The sequence below is a fragment of the Callithrix jacchus genome, chromosome 11 (genome assembly GCF_049354715.1).
Source record: "Callithrix jacchus isolate 240 chromosome 11, calJac240_pri, whole genome shotgun sequence".
Taxonomy (NCBI): domain Eukaryota; kingdom Metazoa; phylum Chordata; class Mammalia; order Primates; family Cebidae; genus Callithrix; species Callithrix jacchus.
The window spans coordinates 33,385,150-33,407,461 of NC_133512.1; the positions used below are offsets into that span (position 1 = coordinate 33,385,150).

General features: G+C 34.5%; 2 protein-coding genes across 16 annotated transcripts in view; one reads left to right on the plus strand and one right to left on the minus strand.

Moving 5' to 3' along the window:
- Positions 1-956, plus strand: part of GSDME (gasdermin E) — a 63,183-nt gene extending 62,227 nt beyond the window's left edge. Inside the window, exon 11 of the mRNA XM_009002267.5 lies at positions 90-956. The gene's annotated coding sequence lies outside the window, so the exon portion shown is untranslated. The remainder of the gene's footprint in view (positions 1-89) is intronic.
- Positions 957-2,140: 1,184 nt separating this feature from the next.
- PALS2 (protein associated with LIN7 2, MAGUK p55 family member) overlaps positions 2,141-22,312 on the minus strand; it is a 124,871-nt gene continuing 104,699 nt past the window's right edge. For all 15 annotated transcript variants that reach the window (XM_009002272.5, XM_009002268.5, XM_035253618.3 and 12 more), the window contains 3 exons: positions 16,844-17,046; positions 15,639-15,767; positions 2,141-8,803 (listed from right to left, as the gene is read on the minus strand). In XM_009002272.5, the coding sequence (XP_009000520.1) occupies positions 8,627-8,803; positions 15,639-15,767; positions 16,844-17,046 (509 nt within the window). In that variant the 3' untranslated portion in view covers positions 2,141-8,626. The remainder of the gene's footprint in view (positions 8,804-15,638; positions 15,768-16,843; positions 17,047-22,312) is intronic.

Below are 22,312 nucleotides of genomic sequence, written 5' to 3' on the forward strand. Positions count from 1 at the left end.
GAGGGGTAGCAGTTGTTGGAAACATGTTATGCAGCACCTATTCTTTTTTCCTTGCAACATCACCCTCTTATTCCCTTTCTTCCCTTCAGATTTTAATGAATGTTAACATTCATTAAAGAATGAATGAAGAATGAAGCAAATAACCCTTTCATCACCACTACTAAAAATAAGACTCGTCATGGAAATACTTATAGAGGCTATAAAGTGGCATAGAGTGGCAACTGCTATTCATAAATGTCTTATATACAAACTGGAAAGGAATATGCAAAAGTGAAAGCAGTTGTGCTAAAAGGGTGGCACTCTACCTACCTTTTTGTCCGGTTTTCTAAGTACAAATAAACTGCAAACAGAAGATGTAATATGAATTTACTTATGTAAAACGATGGATGTAAACATGTAAAACATGTTATCAATATGCACGGAGATTTTCATTTAAAGAGTTCACATGTAATCTAATGGTGGCTCCTTTAGGGAGAGAGCGACTTAGAGGTTGGGAGAAGAGGCAGAGAAGATTTTTTATCTTTCTGTTCATGCTAGAATTCTGTATGTCTTATCCTCCAAATCAAAAACCAGATGAAAATGAAAGACTTAAGATTGAAAGATACCATCCCAGCAAGCACCGAAAGTCTGGGTTATGTCACACAGTAAACTCGGGGATCTCGCTGTTGCACAACGTCTCCAAAACCAGCCAGTTGACATGCTGGATTGTTTTAAGAACTAGCTATTAAAAAGAAGGTAGCTTTATGCTACTACAGTTGTTCCCAGCCTCCGGTTACTGCCAGGCATCTTGGCATACACCTGTACAGATGTGGGCGTGGGCTAGTGTGCTTACAGTGAGATGGAATTGGGCCTCCAAAGGTTTCTTCTAACTAGATATCTCCATCTTCCTCACTAAATCTTTTTTTAAAAGTGTCACTATTCACTGACACCAAAACCAACTGCAACAAAAGGAAAAATTGACAAGTGGGATCTAATTAAGAGCTTCTCCACAGCAAAAGAAACTATGAACAGAGTAAAGAGCCTACAGAATGGGAGAAAATATTTGCAGACTATGCATCTGACAAAGGTCTAATACTCAGCATCTATAAGGAACTTAAATTTACAAGAGAAAAGCAAGCTCCCTTCATTAAAAAGAAGTGGGCAAAGGACATGAACAGACACTTCTCAAAAGACATGTGGGTGGCCAACAAGCATATGTAGAATAGCTCAATATCACTGATCATTAGAGAAATGCAAATCAAAACCACAATGAGATACCATCTCACATCAGTCAGAATGGCTATTAAAAAGTCAAAAACTATCAGATGCTGGTAAGGTTGCAGAGAAAAGGGAACACTCATACCTTGTTGGTGGGAGTGCATATTAGTTCAACCACTATGGAAAGCAGTATGAGATTCATCAAAGAGCTAAAAGCAGAACTACCATTTGACCCACAATCCCATTACTGGGTATATACCCAGAGGAATAGAAATCATTCTACCATAAAGACATGCATGCAAATGTCCACTGCAGCACTATTCACAATAGCAAAGACACTGAATCAACCTAAATGCCTGTCAATGATGGACTGGATAAAGAAAATGTAATATATATACACCATGAAATACTATGCAGCCATTAAAAATGGGATGTTTTTTGCAGGAAAGTGGATGGAGCTGGAGGCCATTATCCTTAGCAAACTAATGCAAAAACAGAAAACCAAATACTGCATGTTCTCACTTCTAAGTGGGTCTATTTGAGTGGGGAGGGTGGGAGGAGGGAGAGGAGGAGAAAAGATTAACTTTTGGGCTCAGTACCTGGATGATGAAATAATTTGTACAATAAACCTCTATGACATGTTCACCTATGTAACAAAACCTTCACATGTATCCCCAAACCTAAAAGTTAAAAAAAGCTAACAGTAAAATTAAAAAAATATTACCAAAGCTAATCAGATATTCTCCATTATCTCTAAACCTTAGTTCTACCTATAAATGAAATACATTTTTCTAAGAGTATTTATTTCTTTATATATATAAAAATATCTTACCAGGAATATGTAATCTCGTGGATTAGACATTTCAATTATTTTTGTTTTGGACAGCACATGGAATTATGTGAAAAGGTTTATAGGGTCAGTTTCTGAAAAATCAATACTTAATTGAATTGCAGGAAAATTTTATTTATACAACAACAGCAATAATGTTTCTTTTATACAGAAACCAGTAATACAATTACCTGGAAAGCAGTAGCAATTAGTTTTTATTTTTAAACTTCTTAATCAAAAACTTAAGCAGCTTGTTTGGCTTTGATTTTCAGATTGCTAACAAGCATTCTGCCCTCCTTTTTTTTTTTTTTTTTTAAGTTCTCTTCTACAGTCACTTCAAAGACTAGAGGTTAAAAAAAGCATGCATCTGTGTTCAAAGAAAAGATTTACCAAAATGAACTGGTGGGGGTGGGGGTGGGGGTGGAGGAGGAATAAAAAATTCCCACAGCAAGGTTTCACCTCAAATACTCATCATAGGCTCTAACAGAGCTCAACATAACATGGAGAAATTGCACTTTTTACTGAAAGCTAGTGCTCATTCTTTTACAACACAGTCCAAGATTCTACCTCTTAAAAAAAAAAAAAAATCAATGTTACTGGAGAAACAGGAGCCAGTCAGCAGTTCTTTTTAAAAGAGGATATAGAGGCATAAGAAATATTTATATTGTATTTCAAATACAGATGTAGCTAAGCTTATGGCTGAAACCTGATTCTACCTGAAACGATGGAGGCATTTCTCATTTGGACCATGTTTACCAGGACAAGCTTCATGTCTTTAAAGCAATGTTACTTACATTACTGTCCACCTCTCCTATTCAAGGGTAAGATGAAAACCACACATAACTGGTAATGACTTCTGGCTTAACATTGGTAATTTACAGCTGATGAGTTTCTACATACATCAGATGAGTATACTTGTTTCCTGTTTAAGCCTTCCTCCAAGCTCCCAGGACACTTTGATAGGAGGAGAGCCAAATTTCATATATGGCCTGTCATATTTATACATGTTCCTACTCCTGGCTTGCTGTTGGCTGAAGTACAATAAAGACATCTAATTTTAAGACCTTTTTGGCTTCTGTTCTGTGTTAGCAATACCACCTATTTCATGGGATTCAAAAACAGTTGTTTTACAAGCAGTAAATCACTCAATCTTCTGATTTTATAAGGGGCATTTACCTTAACAATAGATGTGTTCATTCCATTTACACTGGAGAGTAGAAAACAGTAAGAGCCAGGAGGGGAAAAAAGAAAGGAAGAGAACTATCCCTTCTGACCAACTTCTGTATGTGACGATAAGTCAAATTTATCACACCACTCCCTTATTAGCCAATGACTGAGAAGCAATTAGAAAGTAATAAGGTGGATTAATATCTGGATTTTGAGGTTCACTAACTAGACCTTACTGTGAATGTTTCTATAAAGAAATAGAGGCCTTTTTAAATTAATGGTATGGCTTAAAATAAAATAGGGCTGCAGTGATTTCAGGCATAAGGATAATAAAGTAGGACAGTTTTTCGGGGCAAAGCTCAGAGTCTTCTGGTGTAACTGAGTACTGGATTGCTTGCTTACATTTTGTTTGATTTGTGAGTGACCTGGTTGGCAGCACAGATTTGCTAAGGGTTTGGCTTTCATATGGGATCATAAGCTAAAAGGGACTTTCTGATTAGGACTAAGAGAGCAGAACACACCCTCTTCCGGCTGAAACTGTATCTTTGGGGTTATTTTAAAACTGGAAGAATTCCTGAGTGGTATTCACCATTCACTACATTACTTCAGAAAAAGGTACACTTTAAAATAAAAGAGAACAGATAAAGTAATTCAATAAGGATTTTTCAGTTCAGCATTTGCCACATCACAGTTACAAATGATCAACTATAATTTAAGGTGAAGACAAGTATTAACTTAGCCTCACTTAACAATAGTAATGATAAAGGGAAATATAAATTTCATCAAAGATCACACAGACGTCAGAATTAGGATCTTGGCCAGTACCCTGTCTTTAATTTTATCACTAGAGAATACTTTTTCGTTTTTAAGTACTGCAGTGTGGTGTGAACCAACCATGCTTCTTACTTTAGAAATATCATTCTTTCACCATTTAGTATATTAAGGACTCATGATACATATTTGAATCCGTGTATTTTTCAAAAAACATTTCAAGGACACAGAAGGTAGCATCATGAATTATGAAAAATATTTTTAAAAGACTATAAATTGCAAAAGGCTAGAACAAAAATGCAATTTAAAAATAACCTTACCTTAAAAAATTACAGAACTGTCATCTTCCTCAGGTATATACCTGCATAAAAACTGACAGATGCTGAATTATTCAAATGTATTCTTAAATTTTGTGAGTATTCATTTGTATTATATACCATAATTCCATTATTTAAAAGAAAGAATTTCTCCCAGAACTCCAGATACATTAACAGATGTTATTACAGGAATTCTCACAGCAAACCTCTTGAAATGAGACAAAGGCAGGTACTATAATCTCAGCCCAAATCATATTACAGATCATTCCAAAGTTTTAGAATTTCCCAAGAGGTTTCCATCCAGAACCCTCCCCTTTTTCCTTAAGAAAACTAAATTATGATAATGACCACTTTCTGAGCTTAACTTCTCATATATTTTTCCAGAAAGATTATCAACTTCAAGGTGGAACCAGAGCCTTTTAAAATAAACTAAAAAAATTTTCAGAATGTTTAAGAAATGGGAATAATTTAAAATTTTAGACTGCTAGTTAAAATTACATGAATGAACACATTCAGTTTTATAGTCATGTATTTTGGGAGAACTTTACATATTATACACAGAGCTGTATGTATATATGTGTGTGTATATATATACACATACATAATATATGACAACTCAAACATTTTAAAAATAAACTATGTACATAAAACTTCAGGATTGCCTTTTTCACGTTTAGTTAAGGTTCACTGATAACAAAATTATTGGCTGTCTAGAATGTGATTTCTGGATAATGGAGTGCTGTTTCAGAAGTTATAAAAGTAAAATGTAAGATTATTATTTTGAGCAATTTGCAAAATTTTTATCTTTAGTTTGCCAAATCAAAATAATTTTGCCTAACTCTATGGCTATCCACCTTGAAAATCAACTCCAATCACTGGGATCATGACAGTTCTTATACATAAAAATAAGTACCATTTAATAATTTTTAAAGCAAGGATCATTGTTTATTGTCATTGGGATATTATGGTCAAAGCAGTTAGTATCTGGACATAATCTATAATGTCACACGGTTGTATTTTATTGCTAACTTGGGATATTATCTAAATTTGCCTTAATAATCTATTTGTTGCTTTAAAGGAAACTTCTTAAAGACTACTATAAATTTATTAGAGTCTAGAATCTAGGGATTAGGCTACTACTGCTGTAGGCATACTGGGTTTCTAATATAATTTCTATTTCAGAAAGCTATGTTCAGCAATTGTATAAAGTTAGCCAAAATAAACAAAGTCCTGATGTATTTGATACATGATATCCAAATATTACACAGAAATGGAGACTGTATAATAAAGACATGGCTGTAATGAAAGTAAAAATTCTACTTTCTAGGGCCATCACATTTATTTCTCTAGTTACAGTTAAATGACTTATCTAGGAACATCACCTCTATGGATATTTGTACAATTGAAAATGAAAATATATATGTATAGTCTTAGGTTGTATACAGTCATGCCCTGAGTGCTGAAATGTGGACACTCATCAGTCCACAAGGAACCCTCAGGCACATTAATGTGTTGGCACATCATGTTTCCCAAAAGCACATGAATGTGTGTATTTCAACCCTTACCAATTGCTCAACATCACTCTAAACCATTTTCTCTTTTATAATGCTAATCACCTCAGATCTTCCCAAAAGACAAGTTCATATTTCCTTGATCACAGCTATACTCTCATTACCTAGGGAGAACCCAGAACCTCTGGAGCTTCTTGCCCCAGCAGAGCACTGCTTGTTCCTGCAGATTCATATGGGACTTGGGTTTCAAGTTCAATGATTCTTCATTGAGATACAATGAACTTATCCAAATATATTATTGTTAGCATTGGCGTCTAGACTGAAATGAACTAAACTGCATCATTTCATTTTATATTAGGAGAAATCTAATGAGCATTAATGAAGTAGTTAATCATGAATACCATTTATAATAGAAATAATTCCTTTAAGTATATTTTCTAAGTAATACATTTTATATCACATAAGGCTAACAATATACATGATGTAAAAGTCATCTATTGTACCAAGATAATTGAAATATTTTGCAGATAAACTTCTTGTGCTGCTATAATTATCCCAAAGCTGTTTAAAGAGGCTCCATGCTGTAGCATGAAAGTACATTAGACAATACAGCACGATTCCTGAGACTGCAGAACTGAAATTTTTCTTAAAATTTCCAGTGTATGTTGAAACACCAAGTCATAGGGCCTCACCTTGATACTGTGCTTTGATTCATGTTGCTTTAAGAAGCCAAGAATTTGGTGTAAATACATGTAGTTTAAAAGTTTCCACAGTTATTAAAATAGTACAATCCATTTTGTTACCAATTCCCTGTCCAGGGACAAGAAATGTGAATTTGTGTTCTGGCCATGAAATCTACAGTTAACAAAAAGAAAAACCTATAGCTTTCCAACTTTAACAGTATGACAACTTGGGTGTTTTATTTTATTGTGAAAAATATTTTAAACAATGCGTGAATACTGCTTTTTGTCATATATTTTCTTTTCCCTCAAAGTCCTCCCAGCTGGCATTCCATGTGACAACTTTTGGTGAGGGAAAAAATAAATTCAGCAGTCACATGTCTGGCGCCTAACACCAGACAAAGATAAACATCAATATTTAAGTAAGTAAGCCTTTAAAGTGTGAATAGTGTTTAATGGAAAGCTAGCAACAATATTGAATATGGTTACTGTAATTTAATAATGAACTGCATCTCTGAATATGTTTTACAAAGAATTTCTATTATCCAAGAATCCTAAAGGAAGATATTAACTGAGGTGTATGTGGGAATTTATATAAGTCAATGCATCTAAAGAACTTCTTTCCACAATCATTAAACAAAAAGTACATTTTCTGTCCAGGCGCAATGGCTCATGCCTGTAATCCAAGCACTTTGGGAGCCCAAGGTGGGGGATCACTTGAGGTCAGGAGTTCAAGACCAGCCTGGCCAACATGGTGAAACCCTGTCTCTACTAAAAATACAAAATTAGCCGGGAACGGTGGTGCGCATCTGTAATCCCAGCTACTTGGGAGGCTGAGGCACAAGAATCTCATGAACCCAGGAGGTGGAGGTTGCAGAGAGCCAAGATCACACCATTGCACTCCAGCCCGGGCAATGGAGAGAGACTCCATCTCAAAAAAAAAAAAGATTTCTTAACAGATATGTAAAAAATGTACAAAACATTTAATATATATTATATAATACATAATATACATATTATATAATGTATATATTTTGTGTGTATGTAAACAAAATAGCTGACAATTATTTCCAAATTTTTTAAGTTGTTCAATGGATTTGGTTCTCAACACAACAGACAAAATAGGCACCCCCAGGATCACATCACATTTCTAAAAGCACATTAATTATTCACAAAAACCTCCAACTGCAAACTTAGAGGCATCTTTAAACATAACAAAAATTTGCAGAGGCATGACACATTTGCTGACCATGTTCTAATAAAAACATTGTTTAAAGTAGTAGGGTCCTTTTGTCAGTTAAAATTTTACATGTGAAAATAAATAAGCTTTCTTCAAGTGTCATTTTGCTGTAAGGTTTTATAGGATAAGGCACTCTCTCAGTCTGCATGACCTTGCTTCCAACCCCAGAGCTTACTGTGTACATATTAAATTAGTTAGCATCAGTATATCACTGCAACAAATAAAAAGAATAACTTCATAAGAGAGTGCAAGGTATTGCTCTTCAATTTTTCAGTAAAGATAGAAATGAAGAGACAAAACTAATGTATCTGTTTAAATTAAAATGGATAGCCATACATCTCTGAAATAATGAAAATATATAAACTGATCAGACTTTTGATATCAGATTTAGATGGTAGTAGACTAGCTATTAACACTGACATTAAAATTCTGCTTTTGTAAGAAATTTATAAGGAAGGTCAGTAACTATTTTCTTCTGATAAGACTAACCCTTCACTATTTGAATACTGAACTAAATGACAGCTTTACAAAACTATTTCAAGTAATATTAATTATCACAGTGAAATGTGAGACCAATGTTAGAGTGAATGATTTGAAAATTCCTTTGATGAAAAAGGCAAGGGTACTAAATCAAAACATATACAAAATGCTTCAACGCATTTCTTTATGTGATATGAATAGAAAGATTATCCATACAAAGTTAGAAAAATTAAGATAAATTATATATTAGTACACCTTCCCAACCACATTTTATATAAAAATTCAGAACAGTGTACTGTTATTTCAATTTACACCATAAAAATGCCTGAACTTGGCAGATATCTTCTATCTGTGATGTATTTTCTCAGTAGAAGGTTTATTTGTTGCAGTCACTTTTGAAAAGTTTAATTTTCATTGTTAACCTTACTGAATCATCAGTAAACCCAGCTGATTGGGACCCACTGTGGTTCCATTCTCAGTTTCTCTATGGCAGTCTGTAGTTTTTCAAAGGCTTTGTCTAAATTGTCATTTATGATGATCAAATCAAAATAGTGATTGTACGCTCTCTGAATCCGTGCACTTTCATCCACTGTTTTCTTCAAGTCAGAGTCCTGTTGAAGAGTTTTAAAAGGAAATGTTTGTATTACAATGCATTATTTACTTGCTCAAACTCCAACTAGAAGTGGATATAATAGGTTAGATATATTTCTTGTAATTCTGGTATTAATCCTCAAAATCTAATCCATAGAGTGTTAAAGATGACACTGACATCTGTCCACATCTTAGTCTTTCCATTAACACTCATTTTACATTTATGAGTATTTTGCATCTTCTGTTTCACTGATATTAGGATAAAGTTTCTAATGAAAAGATTATGAATCTATGGTAACAGAATTACTGCATGTGACTGGTTTCGAGCTCAACTGTATCATCCTTTTCAAAAGATTTTTTTATCTTATGGTCTAGGTACAGAACATCATGGAACTCAATTTGAAGTGGTTGTTAAGTTCAAAGCCAAATTTGCTACCTCTCTTTAAGATAAGGTCAGAGAATCTTAGAAGTGTTTTTTGAAGATTAATCTTACATGCTGCCCATCCTCCTCCAAAACACACACTCACATACTTTTATTTATGTTTTTGTCCATGCACTGTTTATATTTCATAAAGTAGTTTTCGTCATTTTGAAATGATGTGGGGAGTACATAAGCAATGGGTTCTACCTAAGCAAGTAAAGCTTTTCATAAGATGGTGTTTTGAATTTTACTGTACTTCTACATATTCTACAGATTTTATTGAGTTCCTATTAAGATATCTACTATGTTTCAGAATCAGTGGGTATGACAATGAATGAGAGGATTTCTATCCTTTAGTGAAGGAAATAAAGAGGAAATAAACATAAAAAATTGCAAGTTGTGATAATTACCATAAAGGAAACAAAACGAGTACAAAGAATTTTAAGAGATCTACTTTAAAGTGATTGGAAAGAGACTGAGTAGTAAATGACAGTTAAGCTGAGAACGAAATGAAAATAAAGAGATCAGCATCCAGGTAGAGCAAATAGCAGGGAAAAACCCAGAGGAAGGAAACAACCTTGGCATGTTTAAGGTACTGAAAGAAGACCAGAATGGGTGAAGGGCTGGGGAACAAGGTAGGTCATGAAGGACCCCTATGAGATAGAAAGACCCCGAGTGACAATGTGACATGACATGAGTGGAAGCAGGGAGACTGATGGCAGGCATCCAGGTCAGAGAGAAGGTGATGGTGATAACAGAGGAGATGAAAATGACACCAGAATGGAAATTTATTTTGGTGATACAATCATAAGGATTAGCTTTTTACATCATCCAGGACTTGAAAAGGGAGGAAAAGGAATGAGTCGAGAACTGCTCTTAGGTTTCTAGCTTAGGTAAATGGGTGGCTGTGTGAGATGCAGAGTTGAGGAGTGAGGAGAGCATACTTTCTGTGGGAAACAAAGTGTGTTACTTTGTAATATAGTAAGCTTAAGATATCTGTGAGACATCCTAGTGGAGATGTACAGCAGGTGACTGTTATAAAATTAGAGCTCTGAGGTCTGAGTTAGCTACATATAAATCATTAGCAGAACAATGGCATAAATGTAAATGATGTTGATGGATCAAGAATGTCATTTGTGTAGAAAGTATAGAGAGAGGATTGGATTCACTGCTAGACCTGAAGAACCCTAATACTAATCTCAGCTAAAACTGAGATTTCTAAATGAGTTTGAAACAATTAAAATATATTTGATTACAGATGTATAAACATGCCACAATTCAACTTGAAAGCAATCCTTGCCAATTATAGCCATTAGCAATTTGATTTGTTAAAAAACAAAGCCTGTTAACAATAATGGAGTATACTATACAGATGGAACAGGAATAAAGATTCTCTCTCTGGCTACAGAGTGGTCTCCAGGATATAGTGGTATGGAAAAATGCAGATACATTTTGTATATAAGCTACTATTTGTGTATAAAACAGGGGGAAGGCAGATACACAGGCACACTTGCTTATATTAGAAGCTAATATGGTAAAATGGCTACCAACAATGGCAGCCTATGTGGGTGGAAGGAAACAGTGTAGAGAGCACAGAAAAGCTAGATTTGTTTTAAGATTTATGTTGGAGCGATACAAATGTTGTATAGAGTTATACAACAAAATTTAAATTCAAATTTAAAAAAGCAATTCTTTAAAATTAGAAGCAAAATAAAACAAATAAACCTGTGTTTCAAGTTGGTGGTTTAACCATACAGCAAGGAATTATTTCAGTGACTTTTCTTTAAAAGAAAAGAATATCTAGTGTGGTATAAGTGAGAGCTGAACGATGAGGATACATGGACACATGGTAGGAAATAATACACACTGGGGCCTGTCAGGGTGGGAGCATGGGGGAAGGAGATAATCACAAAGAACAGCTAATAGATGCTGGGCTTAATACCTAGGTGATGGGTTAATCTGTGCCGCAAACCAACATGGCACACATTTACCTATGTAACAAACCTGTACATCCTGCACATGAATCCCAGAACTTAAAAGTTGAAAGAAAAAAAAATCTAGTGAGATATATCCTAAGAACAGTTAATAAAAGCCTGAAACTTAAAACTTTTCAATAATCATATTGCTAATATCACAGATATTACTCAGAAATTACATGTGTACGTGTACTTAGTTTATATTTACATACATGTAAGATAAGAGATGATGTTAATATCATCAGGAACTAGGGTTTTCAGGATGAGAGGGGAAAAAAAGGCAAACATAAAGCCAAAAAAGTAAGAATAATGTAAAATTTCATTTGAAGCTATCAAATTGAACTAATGATGTATGTTTTCTAAGAAAAGAAAAAATTATTTCCTACCTCTGGCTACTGAAAAGGTCTAAAAACAATGTCCAACTGAGTTCAATGTACACCCTTATTGAATTAATTATCTTTAAATACTATCTCCCACTAAAAGAAACAAGGACTTCTAATGGCTGGTTCCAGGTCTGGGCCAGAAAATGTAGAATAATCTGGAACATCTTGTGATATGAGAAAGCAAGGAATCATCAAATACTACTAGAATTGTGTTAAAAAGACTCAGAAGGCAAGTTGAATAGACTCCCAGTAGCTGAAGACACAGCAATTTAAACATTAAAATGAGTAACTGTCCCATCTCCACTAAAAATACAAAAAAATTAGCTGGGTGTGGTGGCGCATGCCTGTAGTCCAAGCTACTCAGGAGGCTGAGGCAGGAGAATTGCTTGAACCCGGGAGGTGGAGGTTGCAGTGAGCCGAGGTCGCGCCACTGCACTCCAGCCTGGCGCCTGGTGATGGAGTGAGATTCTGTCTCAAAAAAAAAAAAAACTGAGCTAAATACACAGAGTGGAGGTACTTTAAGTGACTTTAAAACATAGTGATCTGACTGTATATACTTAGTTGGATATACTCTAAAGAGAGAAAAAACCAGGTAGGGGGTTTGGGGGTGTTCACAGGAATTATACTGGTGGTGGTTGTGTTGATATACTTATTCCCATAATGTGTTTGTACTGTGGAATAAAGCAAATGAGCAATTACTTGATAGTCTAATTCCAACATTTCCAGTGTTTTTGAGAACTGGGATATTCAGGATAAAAGAAAGGAATTAGACGTATAAAATAAAAAGCCTGTAATCTTGAATTTGATTGGAAAATATCAGAATGAATTCATGATATATTTTCCTTCAAACATACAAAGAGAAAAGCATATATACTACTGTCTACATAAAAAGGTCTAGCAAGAAGCAATGATCAACTCTGTGACAGTGGGCACTGTTAGTATTATGGTCTTAAAAGACCATTTACCCTAAAAGAAACCAAAGTGTCTTGGAAAAATGGCTGATTCCTGGCCTAGAATAGAAAATGTACAAGATGAGCCTGGTACATTTGTTCTACCAGATAGCAAGGAAGCTATGCAAGACTATCAGAGTCATGAAAAAAAAGGTCCCAAGGGCCAACTAGAATAAGCTCCTATTGGTCAAAGATGGGACAATCTGAGCATCAATAAGAATAATCATTGCACAGAGTAAAGCACATCAAATAAGTCTGAACTTATGTGCTCATGAAACTAAAAGCCAACCGCACCTGGTCACCTGACATCTATGGAGGCTCTTGGGGAATAAACTCATTATTCTGAAAGCTAACCTACAAAGGGACAGTATCAAACATGTATCCCGCCTTTTCTGTACGAAACATACCTCAGAATAATCAACTACTTGATGATGAAAAGTTCTTTTTTTTTTTTTTTGAAAAGTTCTTTTTAAGAATTCTAGTTTATAAATGTAGAAGGAATGACAAATTCAGAATACTACCACTTTGCTATCTCTAAAAAAATAATTTGTCCAAGGCAAAGATCACTAAAGTTTGCTAAAACCAGTAGGTAAAGAATTACGGAGGAACTTTATAGATCAGGCTAACAACTTCTGACCCCTCACTGATTAAACTTATAACAAAAAGAAAGACAGCCTGACATATGCCTCATGATGTAATAAAACAAGTACCACTTATGAATTTTTCTTTCAAAAAACAAGCAAACCAACAGAAAACCTGAATAACCTGAATCTGTTTGACCAACCCTATAGAGGAACCTAGCAGTTTACAGGAAATAGAAGGAATAGAGGAAAATGGCACAATGGGACAGAATGGGTAAAATCCAGACTATGGAACATGCTGTAGGATAAATGACCTACTTTTGTTTTAACAACTAAATTGCAAAGTGAAAAGGGGGGGGGTGGATTAAGAGGTACTAAAGAGAGGTCTGCTTTTCTAGCCAAGATGGAGTAACAGGCACCAGACTAACTCTTCCACCTAGCAATTTATGGACAAAATGTATGAAACAACAATTTTTAAGACACTATATATCAAAATATTAAAAACAGAGATTCAAGAAGGATAGAAAACAAATGAAGTGAGTCTTAGGATTACCCCAGTTTACTGGCTTGAAAGAGTTTCTGGGCAGTAGATTGGGGAGAATGAGCCCAGAGAAGCCTATAGGACTCTGGGTTGAGGACAGAGCTGAGTCCATGGAGGCCCAGGTGGCAAGAGTTTGGAGGCTGGAATGCTGGAGGGGAAGAGCAGCACAGACAGACTTTGGAGATTTGCAGGAGGTCTCCTTCCAGCATTCAGCTGAGTACTAACCTGTACACAGGTACAACGACCTGAAGCTGAAAAAGAACCCCCAGAAAGGATTAGAGGTACTCATAGTACTCATACCCAGCCAGGAATGGTACCTATTCCCCCTTAGCCAGAATAGAAAACCTCATGACTGACAGGCCCTGTGGTAGGAGTACCAAATGGGACTTGCCTTATTTGTGGGGAATAACTGGTCCTAAAATGAGAACTGCTTGGGTCCTACCTGACTAATTTTAAAAGTGAGACCTGAAAAAAGCGACTGTTTTCAAATAACTGCATCCTAGAACAAAGCTCACAATGTATGGCATCCAAAAAGAGTTAGCAGGATTGCAAAGAAGCAGGAAGATACACCCATAATAAAGAGAAAAATAATTCAATCAAAAGCAAATGAGAACTGACTCAAATGTTAGAATTTGCAAAGACACTGAACACTTATTATAAGGATGTTGCATATATTCAGAAAGTAGAGACTATATCAACTTGAAAAAGAACACTAATACTACCTGATTTCATGGTATATAATCAAGTACAGTCGGGAGAAAGGTGGGAGTGGTGGGGGTAAGGGTGCAGGGAGCAGGTTACAAAGGAGCACAGGCAAATGTGTGGAGATGATGGAGATGTTCAAATTTTGGTTGTAATGGCTCATGAGTACAAATATATGGCGAAACTGATCAAGCTGGACACGTTAGGTAGGTATAGCTAACTATACCTGATTTAGGCTGGAAAAAAGATTTAGATGACATCAAAGAAATTCAATGTGTTGATTTTGTTTGAATCCTGATTTGAACAAATCAACTTAAGAAAAAAAAAACCTTGGGGAAATTCAAATGTAGATTGCATGTAGATAACAGTAAGACATTTAATGGTATTACATTTTAAGAGTCTATCTTTTAGATATGAATACTGAAGTATTTATGGATGACATGATATCAAAAATTTGCTTAAAAATTTGAATTCAAGGTGAGGAGGAAGAAGGGAGGGGTCTAATTAAAACAAGAAATTCCCATGATTATTGAAGCCAGGTGATGGGCATATGGGGCTCATTTTTTCCCTCTTTTGTGTATGTTTTTAAGTTTCCATAAATGAAAGAGGAAAAAAAAGGAGAAAACATGTAATAGAACCTAAACATTAGAATACCTGACTCTACCAATGATAAACCATATAATAAACATGACTGCTTATGGTCTTGGAGCCCAGTTACCCCACTACAAAATAAAAGGGTTCAATTAATATGTATATTTTAATATTGGTCCATTTTACTTTACAAAGCAGAACTAAACTTTTGATTTAAATAAAGTGAACAATAATTTTCAAGTAAAAGAATACTTTTCCAGAACCTAACTACATCTAATGAATTTTTATTCTGTAGTGCCTTATACAGAATTTCATAAGCATAATTTTTATTTCATAAGCATAATTAGATAAGAGATGGCCAGGCGTGGTGGGTCAAGCCTGTAATCCCAGCTCTTTGAGAGGCCGAGGTGGACAGTTTACCTGAGGTCAGGATGAGACCAGCTTGGTCAACATGGTGAAACCCCATCTCTACTAAAAATACACAAATTTTTATGTATTGGTGCACACCTGCAATCTCAGCTACCTAGGGGGCTGAGGCAGGAGAACTGCTTGAACCTGGGAGATGGAGGTTGCAGTGAGCCAACCTCCACTGCATTCCAGCCCAGGCGACAAAGGGAGACTCTACCTCAAAAAAAAAAAAAAAGATAAGAGTTAAACATGCTCAAAAGAAAAGGAAAAATTTTAGAAGGGAAATCGCATGGCTGGCTCACCGTCAGAAGCTTGGTAGTGATTCCTGCATCCACCACAGCTTTGTGCATGGCACGTAATGTCTCTAACTCTGGAGCAGCAATAAAGACCACATAGGGCATGAACTCTGATGTCCTCAATACTTTCAATGCCTGTGTAAAAGAATAATTATAATTTATACAATAATAGAGAACCAGAATTCTGCTACCTTTAGTATAAATCAAAGACTATTTGCACTTGTCCTGTGGATTAAACGACATAATTTAATACCTATCCCCATTCTGTTCTTCTCATTCCATATAGTACTTTCTTAAAATAATGATCCATTTATTTTGTTCTGAACTCGGTCTGTTCCTCTTGAACAAAGGAAAGTATAAAACAATGATCAAAAATCAAGAGTGATGTAAACTCTTTTTATGTTAAATTGTAGAATTCTGTTAATATTGAAAAAGTAGAAATAACCTCAATGTTGATTAATTGGAGAGTAGTTAAATAAATGAATATACATTCATACTATAAAGTACTATATAGCAGTTACAAAGAAAAAAAGCTCTATAATAACTACCATAAAAAGATCTTCAAGAAATAGTACTATATAATAAAACCCCTGAAGAATCTATATAAAATTTTTCCATTTATTTAAAAAAACAAACAAACAACAAAAACAGAAAATCCATTACCTTATATGTATTTGTATTTAAGGCATAGTAAAATGACTAGAAAGGTACATAAGAAACTATTAACAATTCTTATCTCTGACCATGGAAGTGAGGTTGGGCTGAGTGCAGCGGAGTGGGAAGGGGTAGATGAGAGAGAAACACAGAGTGAGAATAAAATGAATAGTGTAGAGGTATGTGTGTGTGTCAGGTAGGAGGGGGAGTGATTTTTTATTCTTTATACTGCAGACTTGAATTTTAAACTTAACATTTCTTAACACAAGCATTTATGCATTACCTGAACAGGTAAATAAATACATACTAAACTTCCACCGTAGATCTAATCACACAGTTTCTATTGCCACCCAAGCCTCTGTTGGCTAATTGTTTAGAGATTTATTTAACTAGCTATGTATACATAATAACATTCTCTAACACCCAAAGGAAACAGAAAGAAAGAGCCACCTTTCCACCCTGACAAAACAACCCCAACCCACCATCCCCTGACACACATGAAAAAACTCCACAGAAAACAAAATATAAAAAACAGCTTTGGAATCAAATCAGCTTACCTGTGGGTTGACATCCAGAATGCAAGTCCGTCCAGTTTGGACAACCTCAAGAATAGAATCAATTTTGGTTCCATAGAGATTTCCTTCATATTCCCCATGTTCCAAATACTTTCCGGCTTTAATATCTGCTTCCATCTCAGATCGTGACACAAACTTATATGCCTGGCCGTCTTTTTCATCTTCCCTTGGTTTCCGTGAAGTAACTAATGTTGAGATTTTTGTACAAAGAAATTGTAGGGCATAAAAAATAAAGTACACAGGGTAGCTTAACATTTTTCTACCTGGTGCAGCAAACTACAGCCTATGGCCAAATCTGATCTGTTTCTTATTTTTGTAAATAAGAAACAGATTGAACCACAGTCATACTCATGTTTATGTATCATACATGGTTTCTTTCCCATTAAAATGGTGGTAGTAATTGTGACAGACTGTATGGACTAAAAAGCCTAAAACTTTATTATGTGGCCCTTTAATAGAAAGAGTTTCTTGATACCTTAGAGGAATATTTTAAGAGGTAGTCCCCAACATAAAATTTGTATCCAAAAATATGATTCTTAAAATCACTTTGAAACTCCAAATATATTTACTTAGCTGCAGAGCCTTCAATGAAGTTCTTAATTATGCTACATTTTAATAAGTGTGAGGCATGTTGCAAGTGAGTATTTTTTCAACTGACCAGCACTCTACTTCTTAGGAATCTATTACATCCTTTCTTTCCACTTTAACACTTCCTAAGTGCCCCAAAAGGTTAGCAAAGTTCACCTATTCTTAGTTGTAATACCAATTTTTTAAAGTGTAGTTTTACCCACAAATTATCCTATATTTTATCTCAAAACCAACCCTTTCTTTTAGCTTCTTGTTTGTCGATATTCCCAGTGATTAATTGTTCTATTTTACAATTCAGGGGTAGAGCTAGCCACCTCATTATTATCATGGTCTATTAACCTTCCTACTCTGACCCGACACATTATTTCTGGGAGAATGAGAAACTGAATAGCTCAAGTCAAAATTTAGAAGTAGGAGATCCTTTTGTCTGATATTTTAGAGCTTTGAATACTTGCAGAGACACAACCCTTTGCTAGGAATGGTTATCATTTTTTAAACTGTTGCAAAGGTATACTCTCTGACAATTTTGTTAACATTAGCTTTGAAGAATAAAACTAATTTTTGAGTGTGTTATTTCAAGCTTAGTCTTTCCCTGGGCTTGGATGGATCAGATATAAGACGTATCCTACTTCTATTAGCTAAGTAGTTGCAGAATAACTGATGGAATTATTAAGTACACCAAATTAAACTAAGAAAGTAATCCAAATAAAAAGATGACAGTGTTCTGACTACTTTCAATAAGCATAAGACACAGAAAACTTTTTTAAGAACAAAATAAACTTCAAACTAATGCTCAAAAATAAGAGTCAAATGAGATCATTAGGTATAATAGGACTCCCCTTCTCCCCCTGTTTTCGGGCTCAACCTTGAGAGTAGTCATCTTAGACTACTGTGAAGAGTGTTTATAAAGTATCTTTGAGAATCTTCAGGATGCTATGATAGTCATCATATTCATACTCAAAACTGTGTGATGTTTAAGGTTGCTGGAATTATTGACCAAAGGTGCACAGTAAAACTTCTAAGGCAACTTTTGACTGCCCAAATAAATGCATAATAGGACTTGGCTCAACATTGTGTACATTAATTTTAAAAAGCAGTGGGCTTTTTTGAGGGAATTTTAATTCTTAGAGAAATGTTAGTTTTACATAAATTTTAACTACAATCCTATTCTCTACCAACACTCCAAAAAACAATCTATATTGCCACATATTCAAAGTGCTTTATATTTCAGAACAGAGAAATTAGAACATGAAGGTTTGACTACAACTGATTCCTTACAGTTCTACACTGAGCAACTACATGATGTGATTTTTTAGAAGTAATTTTTTTGTGATAGGCAAAATTCTTAATTTAAGCTGCTCTTCCAATAATGAAGAAACAATCAACAAAGTAATATTTCATTTGTTAACTAAGCTCAAGATCCCAATGTTAAAGAGAAAACGGGATTTATAACAGCCTATCTACCTAAAATATCAATGTTTTTCTATTTTATTTTAGGATCATTTGTAATATATAAAGTTAAATTGCCTTAATTTAGTAACAGAGAAAATTTTAGAAATTTGAAAATAAGCAATATACTCCCAAACAGCCAATGGATCAAATAAGCAATCACAAGTGAAAGAAAATACTTTGAGAGTAGATGGTGCTGTTGAAGAGCACAGTTACAGACAAGCTGACCAGGCTCTTCCAGAGTGCCAATTGTCCAGCAGCATGTTCATTACCTTGAAGACGTATAATGGTTGAACTAAACCCATTCTAAGAAAAGGTTCTGTGGAGGGCTTTAAGCCCTCGACAACTGTCTTAAAAGCTACTGATGGGAAAAAGATCAGTGCTGTGGTGAGCTCTAAAGAGTTGAAACATATGGCTAATTCAAATGTATTAAGAGCTAACATGGATGCGCTGAAGAATAGGGACAAAACGAATAAGAGGAAGCAGCACAGTGAAGGGCACTGCATTTCTTGGTTTCGCCAACTAACCAATGAATTGCTATTTCTTCTTTGGTTTTTACTTTGGGCCACAAAGATAGGTTCCAGTTCTGCCATAGTAACTGTTTTCATGTAAGATTTAGGGTTATTGTGGAGGGAAGAAGGGTTGGAACATAATAGTTATGGGAAGAAGCCAGTTTATTATTTTAGATCTGGCTAATTGGTGTGTTGCATAGCTGTACATTCAGGATTATAGTTTTAAAGTCTCTGTAACCATCTACAGAAAAATGTGCCATTGAACCTATTTGAAAAAAAAAAAACCCCACACAAATCAAAAGTACTCTGAGATGAATGACAACAAAAACACAGCATACCAAAAACTTTTGGATGCAACTAAAACATTACTTAGAGGGAAATTTATAGCTGTGAATGCCTATGTTAAAAAAGAAGATCTCAAATCAATAACTTAATTTTCTACCTAAAAAAAACCAAAAAACAACAGAAAAAGAGTAAAATAAACCCAAAGTATACTTAGAAAGAAGAAAATAATAAAGATTATAGCGAAAATTAGAAAGCGGAAAAAACATAGAAAATCAGCGAAGGCAAAATTTGGTTGTCTCAACAGATCAAAAAAACTGACAAATCTTTACTAAGAATAAAAGATGGAAGATTGAAATTTCTAAAATCAGAAATGAAAAAAAAAATTACTATGAATCCCACAGAAATCCTGAAACTGATTAAAAAATAAAAATCCAAGTTGACCTGTAACAAGTAAAGAGACTGAATTAATAATCAAAACTTCCTGCAAAGAAAAGCTCAGGGTCAAATAGCTTCATGGGTGAATTTCATCAAACACTGAAAAAAATTATAACTAATCCTTCACATATTCTTCCAAAACAATGAAAAAAGAAAGAATATTTCACAACTAATTCTATAAGTCCTATATTATAATCAAAGCTAGACAATGACATCACAAGGAATGAAAACTATAGACCAACATCCCTTATAAATATAGATGCAAAAATCCTGACAAACTACAAGCAACTGAATCTAGAAGTATATAAAAAAAGATGGCACATCATGACCATCTTTTTGGAATTTACCACATGATACAATGTTGGTTCAATATATGAAAATCAATGAATGCAATACATCATTATGAATAGAAAACAATGAAAAACAAAAATCATATGACCCATCAACAGACAAAGAAAAAGCATTTGGCAAGATCTAGCACCCTTTCTTGATAAAAAGTCTACAAAGTAGGAACAGAAGGGAACTTCTCCAATTTGATGAAAGGCCTCTATGAAAAACCCACAGCTAAAATGGAAAGATGGAATGCTTTCTCCTTTCTCCATAAAATCATGAACAAGACAAAAATGTCCACTTTTGCCACTTCTATTACACTATTACACATTATACTGCAGGTTCTAGTTCAGGCAATTAGACAAGGCAAAGACATAAACAGCACCCAGATTGGAACAAGTAAAACTATATTTGCAGATGACATGATTTTGTATATAGAAAATCCTGAGGAACCCACACACAAAAAAAATCATCATTAGAATCAATGAGGTGAATAAGGCTAAAAAACAAAGCCAATACACAAAAATCAGTTGTATTTCTATACACTAGCAAGGAACAATCCAAAAAAAAAATAAATAAGAAAATATGTTTTGCTATAAAATAAAAAAGAATAAAATACTCAGGAATAAATGTGACTAAGAAGCATAAAATTTGTACAATGGAAGCCACAAATAGCATTAAAATAAAGACCTAAATAAACAGAAAGACATCCATGCTTATAGACTAAAAGAATTAATATTGTTAAGATGGCAATAGTCCTCAAGTTGGTCTAGAGAGTCCATATAATTCTTCTTAAAATTCTAGCTACTTTTTCTGCAGAAATTGGAAGCTTACCTTACAATTTATACAGAAATGCCAGGAACCAGAAGGGCCAAACAAGCTTAAAAAGAAACAAGTTGGGAAGATTCTCAATTCCTGATTTTGAAACTTATTACAAATATACAGTAATCAAGACAATGTGGGACAGGCATAAGGACTGACATCTAGATTAATGGAACAGAATTGCAAGTTCATAAATAAATCTTCACATTTACAATCAACTGATTTTCAAAAAGGGTGGCAAGACAATTCATTGGAGGAAAGGACTATGTTTTTTGACAAATTGTGTTGTGACAACTGGGTATGTGCAAGCAAAAGAATAAAGTTGGAACTCTCTCCTCACATATGACACAAAACTGATCCTATAATCTGCATGTAACAGCTAGTAGTATAAAGCTCTTAAAATAAAATATGGGTATAAAATTTTGTGGCCCTGGATTAGGGAAAGCTTTGATATAGTATCATATTTGATATGATACAAAAAGTATGAGCAACAAAAGATACATAAAATTGGACTTCATCAAAATGAAAAACTTGTCTATCAAAGGACACCAACAAAAACATGAGAAGTCACCAATGAATGAGAGAAAATATAAATATTTGCAAATCATGTACCTAGTAAGGAACTTGTATCCAGAATATAATATGACCTCCTCTTACACCTTAAGAAAAAGATCACCTAATTGAAAAATGGGCAACCAGTTTGAAGAGACATTTCTCCAAAGAAAATACATAAATGGCAAATATGTACATGAAAAGTTGTTTGACATTATCAGCCGTTAAGGAAATGCAAATGAGAACCAAAATGAGATACAACTTTACACCCACTAGGATGACTATAAAGCCAGATGGCAAATGTTGGTGAGGATGTGGAGAAACTGGAAACTTTATACACTGCTGGGATTGTGAAAGGATACATGTACAGCCACTATGGAAAACAGTGTGGAAGTTATTCTAAAGGTTAAACATATAGTCACTATATAACCCACAAATTCCATTCCTAAGTATATGCCCAAAAGAAACAGGCATATGT